This window comes from Tenebrio molitor, chromosome 1 (genome assembly GCF_963966145.1).
Source record: "Tenebrio molitor chromosome 1, icTenMoli1.1, whole genome shotgun sequence".
Lineage (NCBI taxonomy): Eukaryota > Metazoa > Arthropoda > Insecta > Coleoptera > Tenebrionidae > Tenebrio > Tenebrio molitor.
Window position 1 is genome coordinate 21,917,109 of NC_091046.1, and position 23,088 is coordinate 21,940,196.

Here is a 23,088-nt window from a genome sequence, read left to right on the forward strand (position 1 = left end):
GAAAGCAGCAAGAGAGAAAGAGAAGAGGGTAGAACGTCGAAAGAAGGCATGGACCCACTCAGAAATCGTTCCAGAACGAGAAGATCACCAAATAGAAGCCAAGAAGAAAATCAAAGCAAGGAAATGGATAAGGAAATGAAAACAACCATGATAAGAGAGATGAGAGAGGAGATCAAAACACTAAGAAAGGAATTAGCGGCAGTGAGAGAGGAGAATGGGGAGCTAAGGAAAGAATTAGCGACAGTGAGAGAGGAGATGAGAGGAAGAGACGAAAAAGGGCAGTTGGAGAAGGCAGATTGGATGAAAAGGATGGAAATGATAGAGGAAAAGATGGAACAAAGAGAAAAGAAGGAGAGGAAGAATAATGTTATAATAACTGGAATAGGAGCAATAAGTGGAAATGTAGAGAGGGGGGTGGAAGAATGGTTAGAAAGGGAGATAGGGGTGAAAGTGAATGTAAAGGAAGCATTTAAAATAAATAAAGATAAGATGATGCTGGCAAAAATAGAAAATTGGGAGCAGAAGAAGAACATAATGCTAAGTAAGAGTAAGTTAAAGGAAAAAAAAGGTGAGAGGATGTATATAGATGACGATTTGATAAAAGAAAAAAGGGAAACACAAAAGAAGTTAAGAGAGTTGGCCAGAGAGGAGAGAGATAGAGGAAAAAGGGTGAAAATATGATACAGGAAAATACAGATAAACGGGGACTGGTTTAGATGGGATAAGAGACAGGAGAAACTGAAGAAAATTTGCTAGAAGAAGGGAGAATAAGAAGACGACTCGGCGAGAAAATGTACAAGGAGAAGGTGAATAAAAAGGTAGAGGGACAAAGACACAGAAAAGTAAGAGAGAAGAGAGAGAATAAGAGAATCGAAGTACAATAGGGAGGTGAGAGAGTGTGTGTGAGAGAGGAAAATGATAGCGGGTTGCAGAGGTGGGGACGAGGAGAGAGAGAACAGGAATGGGAAGGAAGGAGAAGAGAGAGAGAAGGTGCAGGAGGTGACGCGAGGACAGTGAGAAGATCGAACACATGCGGCGAAATGTGAGAGAGAAAGAGAAGGGAATGGGGAGAAATATGGAGCGAAGACTGCAGGGAGATGGATGAAAGAGTAAGGAAGAGGAGAGAAAGAATAGAGAACGAGAGGAGTGAGGGAGAAGAATAAATTGTTATCTTTATGTTTATGTTTTGTAATCAGGAATCCGAAAGCCCGTAGGGCAAAATAAAGCATTTTGTGGTCTTGTCATTACCTCTTTAGGAGGTAATGGTAATATACCAGTGAAAAGCTCAATATTTATAGAAAAGATTGTTGTTGTCCAGAACTCAAAAATTGTGCGTCACAGCATGAAGACATGCAAAAATTCTCTCAATTATAAGTTTTCCAGATATGGTTCAATATGCTCCCCATTTTTATTAGCTACCATTTGCAATCGTCTTCACTAGTGATAGATGGAGCAACATCAACATCACACCGAGCGGCACAAACAATCATTGAGCTGAAGGCTCCTGAACGATTAACGAAATGCTGGAATCAGCTACCTCAGAGAGAAATATGTAGCTTCTGCAATTGGGGACGGACAAAGACGATTACAAATGATAGCTAATAAAAATGGAGGGCATATTGAACCATATCTGTAAACTCATAATTGAGATAGGTAATCTTCAAAACCAGAATTTTTGCATGTCTTCATGTTATGACGCACAACTTTTGAGTTGGGACTATCTCTGCACAGCAAGAGGCCTTCATCTTTTCTATAAATATTGTGTTTTTCACTGGTATATTAATCATTTAAAAAACTTAATAACTTAGGAAGATATGAACGAACAAAATTTGTAGCGTTTTTTTCGGCCCATTGTGTATTTTAGTTTCAATTTTAACTTGTCATGCTCCTTAAAAGAATAGGTACCGGGGGCACACACTATTGTTTGGTTTCTTTTTGTCTTGAATTGAAACTGAAAATATAACTTTATTAAGAAGTCAGTTTCATCACTTAAGTTTTTACCTTTATAAATTACGTAGCAGATTCACAAATTGCCCAAAAAGTAGAAAATGTTATTTTTTTCCTTTCTTTATCGTTTTCTTATTGACAATTTCTCAATACTGAAAACGTTGGCTATTGTAATTATTTTCATTTAATAAGTGGCACTAATTCGTACCTTTTTATTCACAGAAAGTCTTATATCTTTAATAAGTACATTTTTATTTTTTTCAGAAAAGTGTCACATTTGACAAATATTTTTTGACTGTTTTAAATACAACGGTAATAATCGAAATTTTACGAATAAATACGACGGAGTGTTTTGGCCAAATGCGTGCGGAGCAGCATCGTCGAAGCTATTCCAACATTATTATATGGGATTGAAGTGTCTTACTATAGTTTAATTGTCTGTGACAAACACACTGTTTATTATACTCGTAAAATAAGATTATTTATTAGAATCTGAAGAGGAATCGGATGAACAATGTTTTTGAAATAATTCAGAAAAAGATGAGTGTTGCTAGAGGATGGAATGAAATGATTGAAACAATAAAAAAAAAACATCTTTTAAACAAGGTGACCTATTGGATATAGTTAGTTAATATGTAGTTATTTATTGTACAAGTGTCTTATTAAGCATATAAAACACGAAAGAAAAACGTAAAGACGAGAGCGTTAGCTCGAGCTAATAAGACAACGAATGCAATACAAAATTTTATCCACAACCAGGTACATACTTACAAAGAATTACGTTTTTCCTTTATTTTTTTGGAAAATTTTTATTTCACATTTTCATATGACGTTTGTCATTTCACGATGAATTAATTTATACCAGGAAATCATGGAACGGTTGCTATTTATTTCCGATTGTTTTGTCGACCCCATTTGCAATTTGCAATAATTTATTTTTCAAAAATAGAAAATATTGGCAAGAATCAAAATATTTCAGCGGAAATAGTTGCAGAAACTGAAAAAGCGACTTGAGAGTCATTACTGAGAAAATCGAAGGAAGCCTACGAAAATTTGCAAACTTTATTAATTGGAAAGAAAAAAAGGAGTGTAACATCACTGATAACAGTGATAACCGAAGAGCTCCTATCGGCGTAATTCTTCAATGTCAGTAAAAAGTATATATGTACAGTTAAATTCAATATTATATAGTACACCTAATTTTCTACAGTGTGAATTGCACTTACAATTTTTGTCAATAATCAATGTCAATTTTGACAAACAAAGTGCCTAATCTAACCGAAAACCGCGAAAGTGCTTATTCTTTCCGAATTCTAAGAAGGGTGGTCGATTTGGAGGGTAGCCCAGTATTATAACATCACGAAGACCACCATGCAGAGGACAAAACAGACAAAATTATGGTGTTCTAAAATATCAGCGACGTTTTATGTTGTCAAATTTACCTGACCTATATCAAAAATATGACGCTTAAATTTCAAACAGACATCTTTACATGTGGAAAAAACTGTAATAAATCGACTTCTTGATTTTTGAGGTGTACTCTATAATTTTGAAATTAACTGTACCTTCATCGTCATAGACAAATATCTCTATGTTAAATGCAACTTTGAAAGTGCACCGAAACTCCTGGTTCCTATTGCAGTTAATCTGTCTTCGCCAATGAAACAAAAAAAAGACCGATAATATTTTCTTTTTTAAAAGGAAACAACGCCAATGTTTTGTCTGTTAATGTGAATATTAATGTAAATCTTAAGTAGAACTACACTGCGCTTTTTCTGAATTGGTCCCCTAATGCATACTTATTAAAACAAATTTGTCAATTCAAGAACAAAAAACTGGAAAAAATAACAACAAAATTGCATGAATACAAAAACTCATGATTGTTCTGATCCGCAAAGTAGGATGTAACAATCATACAGTTAGCGTTAATAAGATGTATTGCCTCCTCGAGCATTGATAACATTCTTCGCATTCTTCGTGGCATACTGTTAATCACATTTCTGACTTCTTCCTGCTCAACTTCTTCCCACACTTGCGTTAATTTGAGTGTTAGCTCTGGAAGGGTTGCTGGAGGTTGTTGCAAGTTTCTAATCTTCCGTCCTACAATGTCCCACAGATGCTCTATGGGATTGAGGTCGGGGCTTCGTGCTGGCTAGTTCATACGAACTTGGTCAAAATACTCGTCCACAACTCCTGCGATATGCGGCTTGGCATTATCTTGCATATAAATGAAATTATCCCCAATATATGGGGCAAATGGTACAACATGACGCTCTAACACCTCTGTGATGTACCGATGTACTGTTAGTCGACCACCATTAATATGTACCAACTCTGTTTTTGCTTGCGAAGTGATGCCTGGCCATACCATGACAGAGCCACCACCATATTGCACAGTTCCAACTATGCGCGCCTGGCTGTATCTTTCGCCAGGGCGTCTATATACTCTTCTACGACGGTCATCATCACTATATAAAGAAAATCTTGACTCGTCACTGAACATAACTCTACCCCAATCAGCATTGTTGTAATTAAGATGTTCCTGTGTAAACCTTAAGCGTTCTCTTCGGTGTTCCCTCGTTAACAAAGTACCTTTAGCGGCTTGATAGGGCCGAAGATCAACTTCAGCAAGTCTTCTTCTGACCGTATCTTGGCTTAGTCGACGACCATAGGTCATAACAAATTGTTGTTGCCGGTAAGTGCTCGTTAGAAATCGTTGCCTTAAACGTTGAAGTCGAATAAATCTGTCTTCTCTCGCCTTTGTAATTCTTTTTCGAACCTGGCCACGTCTTCTTTCGTGACTTCCTGTCTCTAAAGCGGGAAAGAACTCGCGATATGGTCGAATCAGTCACATGCAAACGTTGGGCGATGTAAGTTGCAGTAAACCCTTCTTCTTGCAGCGCCAGTACACTAGTACATTCTTCGTGTGTAAGATTTCTTTTTTGTTTACCTGGTAAAAATTTCCCAACTAAACCTCCAAAAACCAGAAAACTTGCGTGTCAAACTTTACGTCGCTTTTTTAACAACCAACAAAGACTAGTTTGACAGATAAAAAGGCATGTTTTTTAGTCTACTTATGCTTACATATTCCCAGTTTTTAAGATAAACAGTTTTGTTAATCGCTTTAATAGTTATGCAACAAGTGAGTACGAGAAGGAAAATCTGCCGCGCGAGCGAAGCGAGTGCGCAAATTGGTCGAATAAAAAAAGATACTTTACTAACGAGTTGCATACAAAAACTTTTTGGCGCCCGTAAGTTTAGATAAAAATTTTTTCGACACTCAAAATTTGAAAGTTTTCTCCTGTGTGAACCCGTGGACCTTTAAAACGTTCGTTTTACTCGCGTTTTAAATTGGCCCACTCATGCCAAAAAAATCCCAATTTACATACGAACTCCTTAAAAAAACTACTAATTAATTATGAATGAAGAATTTTATAATTGCGTTAAAAAAATGATACGCTACGACACTTTTTTTAACGCAAAATGCGTGCAAAAATGAACCGCTATGGCACTTTTTTTAACGTTTCTTCACTGATTCAAAAATCACATATTATGAACGCAAACGGAAAAAACTTACTTTTTTTGACGCACGTTAAAAAAATGTTTAAACTCCTTGTGAGAAATGAAATACTAGACTTTGCGTCAATTTTGCTGCGCAGTATAAATAAAGTTATTCTGACTTTAGCGTTATAATGTCTTATTACTTATAATAAGACACTAAGACACCTTGGGCAAAAAACTGTAGCCAACTCAAGCTTTTAGACATCTTTTTTCCACTTAGGCAAAAAACCATAGCCTATTCAACCTTTTATGGTACATATTTATTTCGAATTAATTTTTTTTTTCACTACTAGTGTCAGAAGGCGTCATTATTGACTCTCGAACCGACCCCAGAAGTAGAATTTCTCTCCCAAGGTTAATATTTTTTTTATTAATAACCAAGGTCAATAATGAACAGCCGTCACCTAGCAACGAAAGATTTTCGTTGATTTCATTGGTTAACGTAGACGATTTTCATAGCAACCGTTGAAAAATGAGAACTCGGATCGTCGCATCGGACAAAATAATTTAATTAATAATTATTATCAGAAAGGGTTTTAACGTATCTACTTAGTAGTGAAAAAAATACTGTATAAGCCACGGTGGAGAAGTCCCTTATAGCCTCCGCACCTTACATCCCTCGGCGAGCCTCGGCGAGCCTCGGGATGTAATCTTGGCGCTCTGGCTATAATCATGAACTTCTCCACCTTGGTGTATAATATACTATTTTTCACTCGAGGTGCAGTTTGTAGCCCGAAGGCTAAGCCCAAGTAATTCCTACTTCCCTTGTAATATTATTGGTACTTGAAGTTTTTATAATATGTACTAGTAAAGTCTGCAATACTATCTAAATTATCCAATGCACTTTCAGCAAATTTCCAGGTAAAACTTTCCCAAAATGATCCCGATTTGTAGTTATTAATATATACTCCATTCTTTATCTTGGTGAGTCATCGATGCGATCAAGCAAGCCATGGGTAGCTTTGTAAGTTTTATTTTTTCCACCAAATTTTTGTGTGGTGTAAATCAAATATGAACTGTCATCGCTGTCATTCAGATTCAGAATATTCGTCAAGCATTCATGTCTAAATCTCGCGATCTTATGTCGCGAAATGTAAATATATAAGCCGCACACATCGATTCTTAAATTTAACCGTCCCCGATTTGAAAATTATCGGTGTGACGGCGTCCGTCGTCGGTCAATCCGACCGAACATTATTCCCGTCCCGTGCCTCCCGTGCCGGGCAATATTGCAAAGAACTTTGGTTTTGAGAAATTAACCGGATTCTTAAACCATAAACCGGACAAAATTTGGCCGGAAAGTGTGTGGCCGGTCTAGAACATTTTGAAATTCCCACGCAAGTTATTGAAATTTTAAAAAACACAAAACAATGCGATATGAAGATGATACGTTTGAGGTTATGTCTTGGTGCATATTAATCATGAGCAATTTAACCTGGAAAATAATAAATAGAATAATAAATAAATCATGATATATTCGCTAAAATTATACACATGAATTTAGCAGTTAAATGCAATTTATTAAAGGATACACAACCACATTATATTTATAAACCAGAAAGTTGTTTAGAAAATGACAATTACAAATTATATTTTGATCGTACAGTTTTAACTGACATTCATATTCAGCATAACAGACCAGACATTATTATTTTAAATAAACAACAAAAGCAAGCATATCTTTTAGATATTGCTGTTCCAAATTCACACAATATAACACAGACATATAACACAAAAATTAATAAATATTTAGTACTCTTCGTTGCTATGAGAAATCTTTGGTGTTTAAAAAAAAATTCGATTTTACCACTTATAATTTCAGCAACGGGAATAGTACTGCAATCTCTTTTTAAAAATTTAAAAATTTTGGACTTAGAGAACACATTGGTAGTTGAAATTCAAAAAAGTGCTGTTGCAAATGACACGTGTGTCTGTACCCACTTTACCTACATTATTGTAATATTTGAATATTTTTTAACAACTACCAACGCACTTTTCCATGGGAACTTTCAAAAATCCCTAAATTCAACTTGACGGCTGAAAATTTCCCGAAGACTACTCACCAAGATAAAGAATAGAGTATACAGCATTCATTTTAAATATTGCGTTTTGTAATAAAACTTGTAAGCTTTGACACTTGTCCGAAACTCATTGAATCTAAAACTGTGTTCAATATACAGGATGATTCTGAAATAAGTTTGAAAAAAAAAAACCGGTAATTGGTGAAGATGAGAAGAAGTCATAGACAAAAACATTTTCTTATAAAAGTTTTTTCGTTTTCGAGATACAAATGATTCAAAATTTGGTCAAAATTGCTAGTACGCTGCTGAGTTGAAGGTGATTACCTAATTATGTTGGTAGTTTAGTAACAATAATAATCAAAGGTGCCCGTCAGTCACAAACGTAACCTTACTCCTCTCGATCATTTCCATAGAAACATTTATAAAGCAGTGTGCTTGCACCTACGCATATATCTATTAACTACTACAGTGTGGAATAAAATGATTTACATCTAGTTACCCTTGCATTACCCTTGTAAAAATACGAAATGCCGCTCTACAAAAAAAAAGAAAGCTTAACCTCAAAATATATATCCAAATTCCAAATGTGATTTATTGCGAAGGGATGATATGAACGCAAAGTTGAGATTGAAATTAAAAAGGAGCCAACAAAAGCAAGTCACAGTTAGTGTTGAAAGTGGTCACCAACGTTTGTTAATTCAATTTAGTTAATTGTAACAATTGTCAATTCGATTGATGACATTTATTGACAGAACTAATAGTTCGGCACTTCGAAAAAAAAAGTAGAGCGGTACAGGAAAATTTACATGTGCAAAAATTCCAAAGGTAACTAGATGTAAATCATTTTTTTCCACACTGTATATGGGTAACGTCGTATCTTTACTTTGTTCGAGAGTGAAGCAAACATTGCCATGGGTGGGAGCAGTATAGAAACATCTTCTCAACTACTTTGTTAAGAGCAAGTATAATGTGCGCATGGCAGGAATTTAAATATAGGATGTTGCTGCTGCGCGCTGCGGATTGTGGGAAAAACAGCTTCACCCTCCACCAATCAGTTGCTCCAGAAAATGAGCCTGCGCATAAGTGGACTGCGTTTTGTATCTCGAGATCTTTGCTTCACTCTCGTATCCACGTTACCTATATAGTAGTTAAATGCTCTTAACTCCATACCAAATCTCAAGGATTTCCAAGAAACCATTCTCGAGATATTTAACTGTTGCCATACTTTGTAGCGACCCTGTATATGCACCTACGACTTCATTGTGGAGTTGATGTAACAATGGTTGCTAATGAAATGAACAAATTCGCAGAAATTTTTCCTATTCATAGGCGTTGAAAATACAAATGGATTTGGGTAATTTCCATCCGTTTGATTTCACCTCCAAAAGTCATTTACGCAAAATTATTTTTTTGTTCGACACTGTCAGAATTTGAGAATTTTCTCCTATGTGAACGGATTTTGATAAATGTCACAACTTGTCAAAACGAAACGTCAAACTAATTTTACAGGTTTTAAGCGATTTGGAACCTTTAAGGGGCTCGTCAAACAAAAAAACGTTGTATTCAACTCGTTCGTGTGTAAATTGGGCCTTTTTTGGCACTCGTTGGCCTTTAAAACGCTCGTTTCACTCGCGTTTTAAAATGCCCCACGCGTGCCAAAAAAAGCCCAATTTACACACAAACTCGTCAAATAAACTACTATTGTGTTAAGGATACTCCTCATTTTTTTTCCAAACTTATTTCAGAATCATCCTGTATACGGGTTCAAAATTAAAGAACGGTGGGATAGAGAACAACGCTTAAAAGACCAAGTGGAACTATTAATATTTGTTGCCAATACTGGTGAATCATCTAGTGAATTTGATTTAGATGACGATTCATTTTTTATTTGTTTATGGGCCAGTTTATACAAGCGAAATTAAGTTAATCGTAATCAAATGTTAGATTAACTGAACACGTGACCAGATTGAACCAATCAAAGTTTCGGATTCATGGGTTAATCGCACATTAAAATTTAATTCGAATTAAATATTTAATTCTCTTTCTATAAACTGGCCCTATGTATTTTATTATCTTATTTGTTAATTTACATTAAAATATACACGTTGTAACCTACCTGAGGGGATGGTCCACTGCGCCGGCATCAGTCGGAGAGCAATTTGTGTATTGGGGGGTTCCTTGGCGAAAAACGAGGCGAAAAATATAGGGCGCCCGGATTTGGTTGCGAAAAAAATTGAAAATTTAACTGGGTCCAAATCCGAAGACCTCAGAGGAAAAATTCCGGTAGTCCAACGACACAAGGGATAGAAATAAACATATATTGAAGTAAAATTGCAAAGATGAACACAAGAAGGGTATTTGGTATGATAATTAATTAAATGAAATTAAATGTGAGAGTTTCTAGTAAGCCGCTACCATTATGAAACTAAAAATAAATTGTTATTCGGTTTTTTACCCGGAGATTGCTCCTATATAAGAGCGTGTGGCCACGTGTCGTACAGGGCGTAAAATTTGTTCAAATTATTGGGCAGTATTAATAAAAGGTAGCAAATGCTTTTGCTAGCTATTTCATAAGCAATTGCTTTAAGTGATATTAATAAAAATGTAGTAAATGCTAGTGAGACCTGGCTAGCAAATGCTTTTGCTCGTGTTAGAAAGCATTTGCTTGACGATATTAGGATTTGCTTCTTTTACTATTAATAAAGTTTAGCATTTGCTTGAAATAGTAAGCAATTGCTAGGATAAATGACATTCTCCTTCGTATCGTACTAGTAGTTATAAATCGGCTGTTAAAACACCATAAAAGTATGTTCCAAGTGCCAAGAAACCGTAAATTTTACAAAGAAAGGAAAGACAGTACCATTACAAGAGAAGATGATGTAAAATTGTTTCATTTCCGAAATGAAAGTGTTCAGTGGATTGCTGATTTTCTTGGGAATGACGATGCAGAAACGCGTGATGGTGCTTTATCTTCGGTGATGAAAATAAAAATACTGTTGCGATATGTGGCTGATCCAAGTATAAAAAATTAAATTATTCAAAGAGTAATAAATAGTGTTAAACTATTTCCAGGATTTCAGATTGGGGTAGCTGAACTCATGGAAGTAAGTCAACCAATTGTATCGAATGTTGTAAAATTTGTCACGGGAAAAATTATAGACAAGGCACCACTTTGGATACATTTTCCTGGCGCCCTACGTTGAACGGTAAGCAATTACTTGTCAAGTCACTAGCATATGCTTTCGTCAAGAGGATTTCTTTATTAATACCAAAACAAGCAATTGCTAGAAGCAAAAGCTTATACTTTAAAGCAAATGCTAATGCTAAGCAGCAAATGCTTAGAAGCATTTGCTTATTTTTATTAATATCACCCATTGAGTAGTTCGAACGAACAATCACGCGTGAAGTAGCTAGCCCTTCACAAGCTTATTCACAAGCTTATTTAAGTACAACTCAACGAACTTGTGCATTAACTTGGTAGATTGATTTGGCGCAATTTAACGGAACAAATCGTCCGTTCCTGGTGACAATTTACTACTAGGGATAAAAAAATCTGACCGTAGTTGCTGCGGTGCTGATCGCTGCCGGAAGATGGACTCCGGGAACTCCGGTGAGGGTCAACTTTGACGGTGAGGACTGCGCCTGCGTGGAGAATTGTAGATAGCTCGATCTCAAGGATTCGGCGATAATTCCTGTAGGATCACGAACTAGCCTCTTGGGAGTCCGGGATACGAAGACGGTATTTGACGGTAGAGAGAAGATAAAGAGCGAGAGTAAAAAAAAAGGCCTGAGGAAGAGAATAGAAAATTACCTAGATGAAGTAAAAAAGGAGGAAGGTCGAAGATAAGAAGACGGTTGGAGGTCTCACCTGAGTTTTTACTCTGGCCTTTCTCGAGAAACTCGTGCAGAGAGATGTACTGTCGTAGGCGTTCTCGACTTGTACTTCGGTATATTTCTTTCGTGACGACAGCTGTTTTTTCCTTTTACGGTACTTAACGATAATTGACCCAAAAGTTCACCTTGTGAACAAGCTTGGTGTACACGCAATACGGGAAGAGAGCTAAAATCTCGTATCTCTCCCTTTTATGAACTCGGAGTTTTTGTTAACTCCACGTGAAATTGAGTGGGCCAATGGTGTACTGCCGTATGTTGCAGTCGTAGGAAAAGTGGGGTGTTCGATTTTTGTGAGAGAAGACAGTTGACAGACCAAAATAAACAAAGAAGTGAGGTTTAATTAAGTGAAATTGTGAATGGAAAATTGGGAAATAAGGAAACCTTTGTTCGCTGAGTCACATGGAGAAGACAACGGGCATTGAAATAGAACTAGTTTCGCACACCGACTAGTTCGCGGCATGAAGGAACGAAGGCAGTCAAACTGAGGCTCACAGTGCCCGAGTGTGGGCTCCCAGGGTAAGGTTAAAGGGAACAAGGTGGCTAAACTACCCTGCTAGTAAAGCTTTTCCGTAGGTGACGATGAAAACTAATTTTGACTTTCGGAAGACTCCTACTTCCCCTAAATCACAAAGGGTGGCGATATTCTTCAGCTCTTCACCACAGGGCGAGGAAGATGAGGGAATTTAAGAGAAAAATGCGGAAATAGAAGAGGTTGATGATGTAATTATATCAAGTATCCATCGAATTACCGGAGATGAGTATTTTAAACAATAAATATTGAGGAGGAGGCAAAACTATGTTTCAGCATGTAGCGCAAGGGAACCCTCAACACAAAAATCACGACTTTGGAATTTTTTATTTAAAATGGGGCGCTTTAATCCGTTACAATGTAATGAATACGTTATTAATTGCTCTTATTTCATTATTTAGTAATCTTATTTCTCAAAACATTACTTAAAATCAACAATCTCTTTACATTTTTTTGGTCACCGATCGCAAAATGTGTTTTAACTTTTTTTATTTGTGAATATTTTAACGTCTCTTTCTTTTGCTCGTCGATAAGATGGTGAAAGTACGACGTGGTACCAATTTTATATGAACAGAGGGATTACTAAAGTCTATTCAAAAAACATCTGGACTGTCAAAATGAAAATTGGAGTTGTTAGGTTGGTTAAATCACTAGTAATTTTTATATTGCCCGGTCGGTATCTATGATTTTTTGATTTTTCAAACTAATCATTTGTTTAAATTGACATTGTCAAATAAATTGCAAAATTATTTAAGTATTTAAGTAAAAAGATCAAAATGGAAAATTCAAAACGAACTATGGTGGCGCGAGAGAAGAGGGCCATACAAATTATTATTTATAAAGCCATACCTTCAACAAAAAAACGTTTCTGATTTTAATCCAACTGGAGAAACAGCATCTTGCATTCTGAAAATGAAAACCTAATTAAGCTGATTGGTTAACTATATGGGAATTAGAGATGTTCCACCCAATATATCCTTAGCGGAGTCTAACTCAGACAGGTATGGGAAGCGATTTTCAATTTTGGTTATTGTTTAGTTTTTACCTGTTTTCAGTTTGTCTGTTTTTCTTTGTGTTTTTTATAAACTTGATTAAATTGCTCCGGTTCTTTTAGTTGCTGCATTTTGTTTCAAGTGTTCAAAACATTTTTAGTTCAATGATTAAAAAGGAAAACATAACCTAAATATATTTTGTAACTAGATTTTGACGTGGGTACACTCTAGCGAAAAATGTTTATACCTAAGTACAGTCAAAACAAGCATTTTATTTAAAATTTAATTTTGACAGTCCAGGAGTTTTTTTAAATTTACTATAGGTACTTTACGGTACCAATACAATGAAAATTTGCCGCTTTCGTAATTTATTTACAACTTAACCCAACATTTAAAATGAATGCTCTATATCCTGAACTTTTACTAAGATAGCAGAGCCCAAATCTTCGATATCTCTCATTCTCAAAATGGTAATTTCATCGCATCGACAAGCCCTGTCACACCTAGTATTCATGCACCTAACCTACAATAATAATTTATTAATTTATAATTCCTCCTCTAGGAAACTCAGAAATTTTACCTATATATCCAGATAGTTTTCATCAGAGCATTATGTAGAAATCATACATTTTTTGCCGAAGGCTATGGTTCGATTAGATCTCTATAGAGTTTGCCGCGATCTGCGTCAATTCCTGGAGCAGAGCAATGCATTTCGTTTTCAATGGCATCGGACATACTTCAGATATTCCATAAATACAAACAAAAATTATCAAAACGTGAATAGCAAACGATTTCAACTTACAACTGTTTACTTGTTAACACTGAACCACCATCTTCCTTGCACAATTTCTGATTTTGACATCACATCTGACAGCATGGACATGCCCACAACGAACGGCTCGTTACATACCACAGTGGCACCGGTTAAATATTGGATAATAATTTCGTTAATTGGCTTTTGAAGTGAAAACTTCTTTAGGCGCGCCACATACATTTTATTCCCGGGCAGTGAATTAGTTTCATGCGACACGGTAAAATCATCCGTAGCACAAGCTAAAATCGTTCGCAGCACAAGCGAAAATAGTTCGCAGATCAGCGAAAATCGTCACGGTAAGCTAAAATCTAGGGAGTTGAGTTTTTTAGCGGAGCGAGCGAAAAACAATCAACTGTGCGTCACTTGTAACATTTCAATTTTCAGTGTTCATTGTGTTGTGACTTGACAGACCTCAGTGCAGAGCTGCAGGAGTAGCTGTATATAATATAGTTATACAGGGTGACTGACGAAAAACCTTTGATGCTGTATCTTGCTTATTTTTATCCGATTTGAATAAATGACACATCAAATAAAATAATTTTGAAAACACTTCAATACCAACCAAATAAAAAAATTATATTGCGTCCAGTTTTTGACAGATTAGCATCAGCTTCTTTTTTTCAAATAGCACAGTACATTTTTTTAATTCAGTATTGTAGAGATTTGTGTAAATATACAAAATTTAAAAATCAAGTGACCAAAATAAACAAGAGAGAAGTTTGTTCTAAATGCTCGAAATGACTAAGTAACCTCTGAGTATTCATTTGTCAAAACAGTTTGATAATAATAATGTTGCTGTGGAAGAAAATTTCCAAAGACGATTTAGTGTTAAAGTGTGGTGTGGCATTTTTGGAGATAGAATGGACTAGTGAGTCCCTTTTTTATTGATAGCAGTCTCAATCAAACAAAATATCATATTATTTATTATCAAACGAAATAAGCAATTTTCTGGATGAGATACCATTAGCAGTGTTGAAAAGAGTCGTGTTTCATCAGGACGGCGCCATGCCACATAATGCACGCATGAATTTTGTATTTTTAAATCATTTAAATTATTTTGATGAACGACGAATGGGTGCTCATGGAGCTATTCGATGGCCCGCTAGATCCCCAGATTTGAATCCATTGGATTTCTTTATATTCATTCGAAACTTTCAAGACAATGTTTATTTAACCCCATCAGGTACCCAAAAAAAGTTAAGAAAAAAGATAGTGCGACTATGTCAGGAAAAACCCCGAAATTTTTTACTGAATGCAAAGGTGGGCATTTCTAGAAGGTATCGACAGTGTCTGCAACAGCATTGAGGAAATTTTGAGCAACTAGAATAGATTTTGTATTGTTTACAAATATGATTACTTGATTTTTGATTTTAAATTTTTTTCATTTAAAATACATTTTTTGTTTTTTCTTTTAATGTAAGAATATTCAGAAGGAGATTCTTTATAAGAACGAATAAAAAAATATATAGAGTGTAATTTGAAAAAAAAAAGTTGGCTACCGTCTGTCAAAAAATAGATGTCGAAAAATATATCGAATAGGATAATAATGAATTGTTTTTCGAACTATTTTATTTGATGTGTCAGTTATTCAAATCGGATAAAGAATAAGTAAGATACAGCGTCAAAGGTTTTTCGTCAATCACCCTGTATGTAAACGATAAAGACACGACAAATATTGTAAGTTTACAGATGGATGTAGGATTTAATACGTAATTCTCAATTATATGGCTTCAACAATTCATCTATTGGAAAAATTTGTGTAGCAAAATGTGAAGAGGAAAATGGACAAATTATCATAATACTGGGTATTGCTATGAAAACTTGTGTTCTGTTCAATATAATAAACCATTGTCAAGAAAATAAAACTGAAACATCGAAACCTAACCTCATAAATTTTGCCAGTCTGTGTACCTCTAAAACCGGACGTATTGGCCGTTTCTATTGAAAAATACAGAGTTTTGATGTTTATTAGGGTCTATTCCGTATCGAATACGTTAAAAGATCGCATATTAATAAGCAATTAAATCTGGGAGACAAATTTGCTGCTCTGTAACTTCAAAATAACGGACACCGTTAAAATGGTAAAATTTAATTGTTGATTGTAAATAAGATATCTAAAATGATATCTTGATTGCAAACGAGCCCCAGCGCTTGCGCACATCATTAAAATTGATATTTGACAGTGTTAGTATTTAATATAAGTGAGGTTAATGTAAACAAGATTAAATGCTGACAAGACAGCAATAATTTTCCCCCGATGTTGACCATCTGGTGTGGTGTGAACCTGATGTGAAAATGTCTAAACTTGACAATGATGGTAAGGCAATGATCTCAATGTATAAATACATTGAGATCATTGATTGATAAATTTATCAATATTAATAACGGAAATTAATATTTATAGTGAGAGAAACTAAAAACGTCTGTCTCATGCTGTGATCACGTCTGTTGAAAAGTGGTCCAGGTACAGATCATTCAATGTCAAAAACTCAAAATCACCTGATGCAATTCTCAGTAGAAATGAAGAATGAAGGAAATGGTCATTTTGCAGTAAGAGAAACGCGAAAAATACTGGGGGATTACTAAAGGTAATCAGACCTCTCAATTAATTGCATTGATTAATACAAATATTTTCAGATAAAAACTAATTGGACAGCAAGAAACAAGAAGTTCAGAAAAATGTTTTATAGGAGATGAAAAGGCAAAGGCATGAAACTACAACACTAGCCAAAATATACAACAAACTAGCACAAATAGGGTTAACCGAACAATGAATTTATATACATCAAGAAACAAACACATTTGCAAACAGGGTTCACTACAGAATTCTTCCAAAGAGTTGTTCTTCCACCTTTGTAATCTAAATTGGCCTTGACATGAATACCTCACAAATTTTGCCAAAGTGTTTACTTTTAAAAGCGGACGTATTTGCGGTTTTTATTGAAAAATGTTATTTTTTGATGATTATTTAAAAACACCATTGGATTTAAATAATATTAATTATTTATGCCTTGCTCCTTATTCCTCCAAGTACTATCATCCATAATAATATAATTTATAGAATACATATTACTTAAAATCAATAACGAGCGTCATAGAAGTTTTCACTTCTGCACACACTCTTTTCTTTAAATAAATGCCACCCACGACATCTCACTCCGATTCAGACAGTTAGGGCTATTGCAAAGCTAGAAGAAAATTGGTCGTTGGATACTGTGGCGAGAGAATTACATTGCAGTAAGACTTGCATCTTCAATACCTATAAAGAGGCGTTGGTAAAGAAAACAGGCTGAACAACGCCAATGAATACAGCCTAATTTAATCTAATGAAAAATACGGATATTTTCGCAAGCTATCGTTCACTTTTGGATGGCCTCGAAAGTACCCTTAAAGGTAACCAACTCAGTAAAGTCTCGCACAAAATTGAGCCGAGAGTAACCGCATGTTACAGCAACTGTTTCGTTCGTGTCCCTTTTTCTCCCCGATCCTTCTTCTTCCCATTCGTTTGTCGTCGTCGTTGATCCTTCTTTCTACCTTTCTTTCTCTTCTTTTTTCATTATCACCCCTCTTATATTACAGTGTTTTTCTTTTGCTTTTCTCCTTTTGTCAATTGTGTTTCACAATGTCTTAATTGATTTTCCCAAGGCGATCTACATTTAACTTGAGACCGCCTTGATTTTCCCATTTATTTTGCTAGTAAGCGATGATTTTTAGAACAAATTCCTTTTTTGTCAAATGTATTTCCCGATTTGTCAATTAACTTTCACGTTGCGATAATTACAGTTAATATAATTACAATTGATATGGATCATCGTCAGAGACGAAGGAATAATAAAATAAGTGATGAAATACGTGAGTTGATAATAAATTCCATGAATAACGGTACAACAGCAAATAATAAAATTTGTTCGACATACAGAAGGACTCAAAATACGTACTACCAAAAAAATTGCTGGGCATCGACAACAAAAACTATCTGATGCTCAAAAGGAACAGATTTGTGACTGGGTGGATGAAGATTGCTCCTTAACTCTTCAGCAACTTAAAACAAAGTGTTTTTTAACCCAGTGGCCAAATATTAATCAAACTTCATTATCTACAGTCAAGAGAGCCGTTCAGAATTTTCATTATTCAGTTAAAAGAATTTCATTCGTTCCCGAGAGAAGAAACACACCTGATATCATTCAAGCTCGCTTTGATTATGCAGTTCAGTATAATAGAATTATGCTTGAAAGGGATAAAATTTTCTTCATTGATTCAATGATTCAAGTAAATTCTCGAGTTTCATATGGAAGATCAGTAAGAAATACTCGAGCATCGAAAGTTAAAGCTCAACTAAGAGAACGCAACTATTCTACTGCTGCAGCGATGAATGACAATTCTTTATATTTGTTTCAAGTTCAAGGTAGACCATATAATATCGATCATTTTTCGGAATTTATAACGTCCTTGATTAATCATCTAAATAATGACGCTGTGCAAGGAGCTCATTTCGTTATGAATAACGTGCGGTATCATAGGAGTGAAGAAGTAGTGACACTCATTGAAGCTCATGGCCACTTTGCAGGATTTCTACCTCCTTACAGTCCCTTTTTAAACCCCATAGACGAACTATTTAATCAGTGGAAACAGTTAATAAAAAGAGCCCAGCCAACAAATGAAAATGAATTATACGAAGCAGTTCATACAGCTTCTGAAAATATAAGTCCGGAAAATTGTCGCATGTACTCGTACGTTCAACACATGGAAACATATCTGCATGATTGTCTTCGACGAAATGAGATAATGAATTGAAAATTTAATATTACGTAACACATATATGTAAATTTTCAATTCATTATGTATGTATGTACCTATCTCATTTCGTCGAAGGCAATCTGCAGATATGTTTCCACGTGTTGAACGTACATACATGCGACAATTTGTATGTTTGTATTATGTATTATTGTATTATATTAGATATGTTATGTATTATTGTTATTTGTATTTATAAGATTAAAGATAAAATAGAGTTTTTGTTTACTTAAAAAAAAATTATCCAAATCAATTAAATTAATAAGAAAAGCATTTTCAGATTGATTAACGAGGGCGTAGTCCGAGTTAATCAAGCTTTGATAATCATCTCCAAGGAAATGGAATAAAATGATGCAAAAAAGTACAGAGTGTCTATAAAAGAACATACATCAAGAGTGCTGTGGAATTGTGCGGCTCTATACTTTTTTTGACCGAACTATGTCAAGCCGTTGAAGCCGGTAAATTAGAAATCATTGATGTCAAATGACAAATGTTAAATAAATACGTTTTAGCGTCAGAGCGTCCGTTTCTCAGTTTAGTTCAGTTGTGAATTCCGTGTCTTAGTTATTTTCCTTGTGATTTTCTTCAACAGTCTTTATCAAGACTAAAACGATTTTCCGCGTAAGCGTGAATTGTGAATAATACCAGAAACAAGTTACGGAGTTGCGAAGGTAAGACAGTTATTTTCGTACGTTTACAGTAAGTAATAAGCAATCTTTTCAGTAAACCGCAATGGTTTTATCGCTAGAGCAAAACACCTTCATTGTGATGTCGTATTACCGAAATGGTACCCTGCAGAATGGAGAGTGGGTTTACTCGATAAACGCTTGCAAGGAAAAATTTTTTGCAAAATTTCCAAATTGCAACATCGTGGAAGCAAATTTAATTGCACACATTAGAAGGGTTGTGAATAGATTTGTGGCAACTGGAAATGTTGAAAAGGGTAAAAGTGTAGGAAGACCGCCAGTCAATGAAGAAATTGTTGAAGATTTACGCCAACGAATTGAACAAAGCCCAAAAACATCTCTCAGGAAGTTATCACTTCAGGCTGATGTACCACTTTCCACTTGCCAAAAAATTGTTAGAAAAAACCTGAAGTTATATCCGTACAAGATCACTACACTTCAAGAACTTCGACCAGGTGATTCTGAGAGGCGCGTAGAATACTGCAATTGGTTTTTAAACAATTTGAATGATGACAGGTTTGTAATGATGAATTGAATTAAACAATTTTAATATTAACTTTGCTTGCAGATTATTAGACATCAGTTTTTTTTCAGACGAAGCATGGGTTCATTTATCTGGATATGTAAATTCACAAAACTATAGAATATGGAGTTCAGAAAATCCACATGCATTTGTAGAAACCCGATTGCATCCTGTAAAAGTTGGAGTGTGGATTGCTGTCTCACGAAAGCGTTTAATTGGACCGATATTTTTCCATGAAACTATAAATGCTACTAGATACCGGGAACAAATTTTAGAAATATTTATTAATCAGCTGCATGATGAAGAATTGCAGAATGGATACTTTCAACACGACGGTGCTACAGCTCACACAACACAAGAGAATTTGGTTTATCTTCAACAATTTTATGGCAATAGAATTATAAGTAATAGATTAAATCCTGAATTTCCCCCACGTTCTCCAGATTTAACACCGTTAGATTTTTCTATATTTGGCCATCTAAAAAATGAAGTTTTTAAAAGGAGAATGCACACTTTGGAGGAACTTATGGAGGAAATAAGAAACTGCTGCAACACTATAGACCAGCAAATGCTGCAGAATATCTTTAACAATAAAAAGAAACGAATTAGGAAATGTTTAGAACATAATGGGGGCCACTTTCAACAATTTCTGTAAAATTGGGTAGGTACTGTGACGATTTTATCGGTCGGTAAAACTACCCGCAAATTCGTCCCCACTAATTAGCGAAGAGCGCCGACGCAAAACCCGCAACGGATAACGGAAAAACTCGTTCTCTTTTCCGTGCAAAGCTCCAGGTCCACCGAACAACACGTAGTACCGTTTCGCCGAGTTAAAATTAGTGTCCGAGCGTTCAGTGTAATAACGTCTCGGAGGCGAAGGTCAAAGGACAGATTAAATTAACCGGCGAAAAGACAGGCTCGCGACCATTTAGGGATCGGAACCGGAAACGTCGAAGACGGAGAAATTTCGGTACTAGCGTCGCAAGTAAGTACGACCTCGAAACCAAAATGGTGGCTCTCGCAGCTAGAAAATTTTCACTGTTCCCACAGGCGACCAGCAGGACTCTCCTTTCCAGGACTCTATTTCAGTCTCAATCAACATTCCATCGAGACTCTCAATTTTCTCAACACCCACGACTCCCTCGAGTCGCTCAACTTCCACCACTCAGTTCTCCAGTCGCACCACCTCGTGGAGACACCCCTCAGTGAAGCCCCGACTCCGGAGGAGCTCCGTCGGCGGCTACCACACACATTCCGACGAATTATTACTGTCCACCCTCGAGCCACCTTCGGCCCCACTGAACCACGCGACGTCATCCAAGCCCGAACGAGGAGTGACCAGTACTCGCAATATCGCACCCTGCGCGGTGCAGAGACCGGGCAAGCCGCCCCTGTAATTTCAGGACCCAATAAATGTTGTGCTGTCTTTTGAACTTTGACATCTCTTTCTCCCTTCCGTACTCCAATCAGGACCAGAAATCTGTTTGTGGCCGGCCCGCCTTTTGGGTCGTAATAGTACCCTTGAAATAGAGAAGACATAAACCCCCAAAATGTGTTTGTTTTAATTACCCCGAATCTTCATTATGAGGTGTCTGCAGAAGTTATGTTTTGATAGTTTATACCTAATAAAAATATGAATTATTGTTAGTCCATCGAGTATTACAAATTGGAAGTGATCATTCTTCAGACAACACTGTAATGAATGAAAGATAGATACAATGGCATGTGGTGTGTTCTGTACCTAACAAATTTATTTTAAAAATCGAAAAACCTGTCATTAATGAAGTTACATAACCTCTTTTTCTATTTGGTACCACAATATGCTACAAAGCGGCAAAAATCAAATATATTCGAGTTCCACAGCACTCTTGATGTATGTTCTTTTATAGACACTCTGTACTACTTTCACTACGATTTTTCGTGTAAAAAAGTGCTACTTTCACTACGATTTTGCGTGTAGAAAAGTGCCAGTTTCATTATGATATACAAAAAAAAATATACAGCAATGTTTAGAAAAATATTGATTTTAAAAATAAGAAAAAGAAACAGTTTGAAATAAGAAAATTGTCGCCCAAAATTTAATATTTAAAAAAAATATAATTATATGACAATTTATAGTCTTTTAGAAGCCACTTTATTCGATACTTTATTTATTGAAATTGGACAATAAATAACGGTGATACAGCGTTTTGGAAATTTTAAAAATTAGCGTCATTATTAGCACATTACCACATTACGACCCCCTTGTAAAATATAAGGGGACATCAAACGATAATTTATTTTATTATATTTTACAATCTATTTTTCATTTTCATTATTCATTATCTTAACCTTCCACCACCCGGCGGCACGGCAATTTTGCCGGAGTACATACACTATTACGGACAATACTATCAAGGGGCATGGGTCACTTGCGCGCCGCGGTCAGAAAAATCTACCGGTGGGCTTAATCCTACAGGACAGTTGCGCGCCAAGTAGTAATAGGCTTTTGGTCAGTAGCGCGCGGCGGTCAGTTTACCTGCGAATCGCACCTAGGTAAGAGATTTATATAAAACACTGAAATGTTAGGGGAAATATTTATATTATTTCTTGCTATATTGGTAACAAACACTTTTTACAAAATCAAATCGGTAGATAGCATTATTCTTACATGTAGAACTTAATTAAATTGGTTACATATTTGTAACGCTTCCTATACATATTTCGAATTTTATTTATTGTATTTATCCACCCCCTGAAGATTTTCTCAAATTTCAGAATTCCACAAAACAACCCGACTTTACCTACAGATTTTACTAAGAATAGCAAAATGAAAAGAAACATGTGTAGTGCAAAGGACAATAAGTAGTCCTACCTGTTTAACGGTATAGCTGTATTTTATTATCTTAATCTCTCATTTGCGCGCAAGTGTCCTGTACCTTTTGGGGCCGTCAAACTTCTAGCAAAGGATAAACTGACCGCGGCGCGCTACTGACCAACACCCCTATCAAGTAATAGTGCAGTAAGTGCTTATCAACATAATTACCGGCGTCTCGCCTCCACATTTTGACTTTTTTGTGTTTTATGTTCTGTGTCAATGTTAAGGAATTTCCTCACGATATGACATGAGTATAATAATATACATTTTTGAATTTCAACTACCAATGTGTTCTCTAAGTCCAAAACTTTTAAATTTTTAAAAAGAGATTGCGGTACTATTCCCGTTGCTGAAATTATAAGTGGTAAAATCGATTTTTTTTTTCTAAACACCAAAGATTTCTCATAGCAACGGAAAGTTCAAAATATTTATTAATTTTTGTGTTATATGTCTGTGTTATATTGTGTGAA

At 35.6% G+C, this 23,088-nt stretch overlaps 1 protein-coding gene and 2 long non-coding RNA genes across 6 annotated transcripts in view; 2 read left to right on the forward strand and 1 right to left on the reverse strand.

The window, feature by feature from the left end:
* The window catches only part of cyc (basic helix-loop-helix ARNT-like protein cyc), a 137,220-nt gene that overhangs the window by 37,739 nt on the left and 76,393 nt on the right, over positions 1 to 23,088 (reverse strand). Inside the window, exon 7 of one of the 4 annotated variants that reach the window (XM_069062035.1) lies at positions 9,157 to 12,858. The exons of the other annotated variants lie outside the window; for them this stretch is intronic. Within the exon in view, the coding sequence (XP_068918136.1) occupies positions 12,827 to 12,858 (32 nt within the window). The 3' untranslated portion in view covers positions 9,157 to 12,826. Of the gene's footprint in view, positions 1 to 9,156; positions 12,859 to 23,088 lie in introns of those variants that run through there. 4 annotated transcript variants of the gene reach the window in all.
* LOC138141333 (uncharacterized) lies at positions 15,202 to 17,072 on the forward strand. Its single transcript, XR_011163093.1, has 3 exons — positions 15,202 to 16,075; positions 16,163 to 16,346; positions 16,396 to 17,072. It is a non-coding gene; the product is annotated as an uncharacterized lncRNA (long non-coding RNA).
* LOC138141325 (uncharacterized) lies at positions 18,886 to 21,441 on the forward strand. The gene is made up of 4 exons (XR_011163083.1): positions 18,886 to 19,223; positions 19,276 to 19,754; positions 19,807 to 20,746; positions 20,812 to 21,441. It is a non-coding gene; the product is annotated as an uncharacterized lncRNA (long non-coding RNA).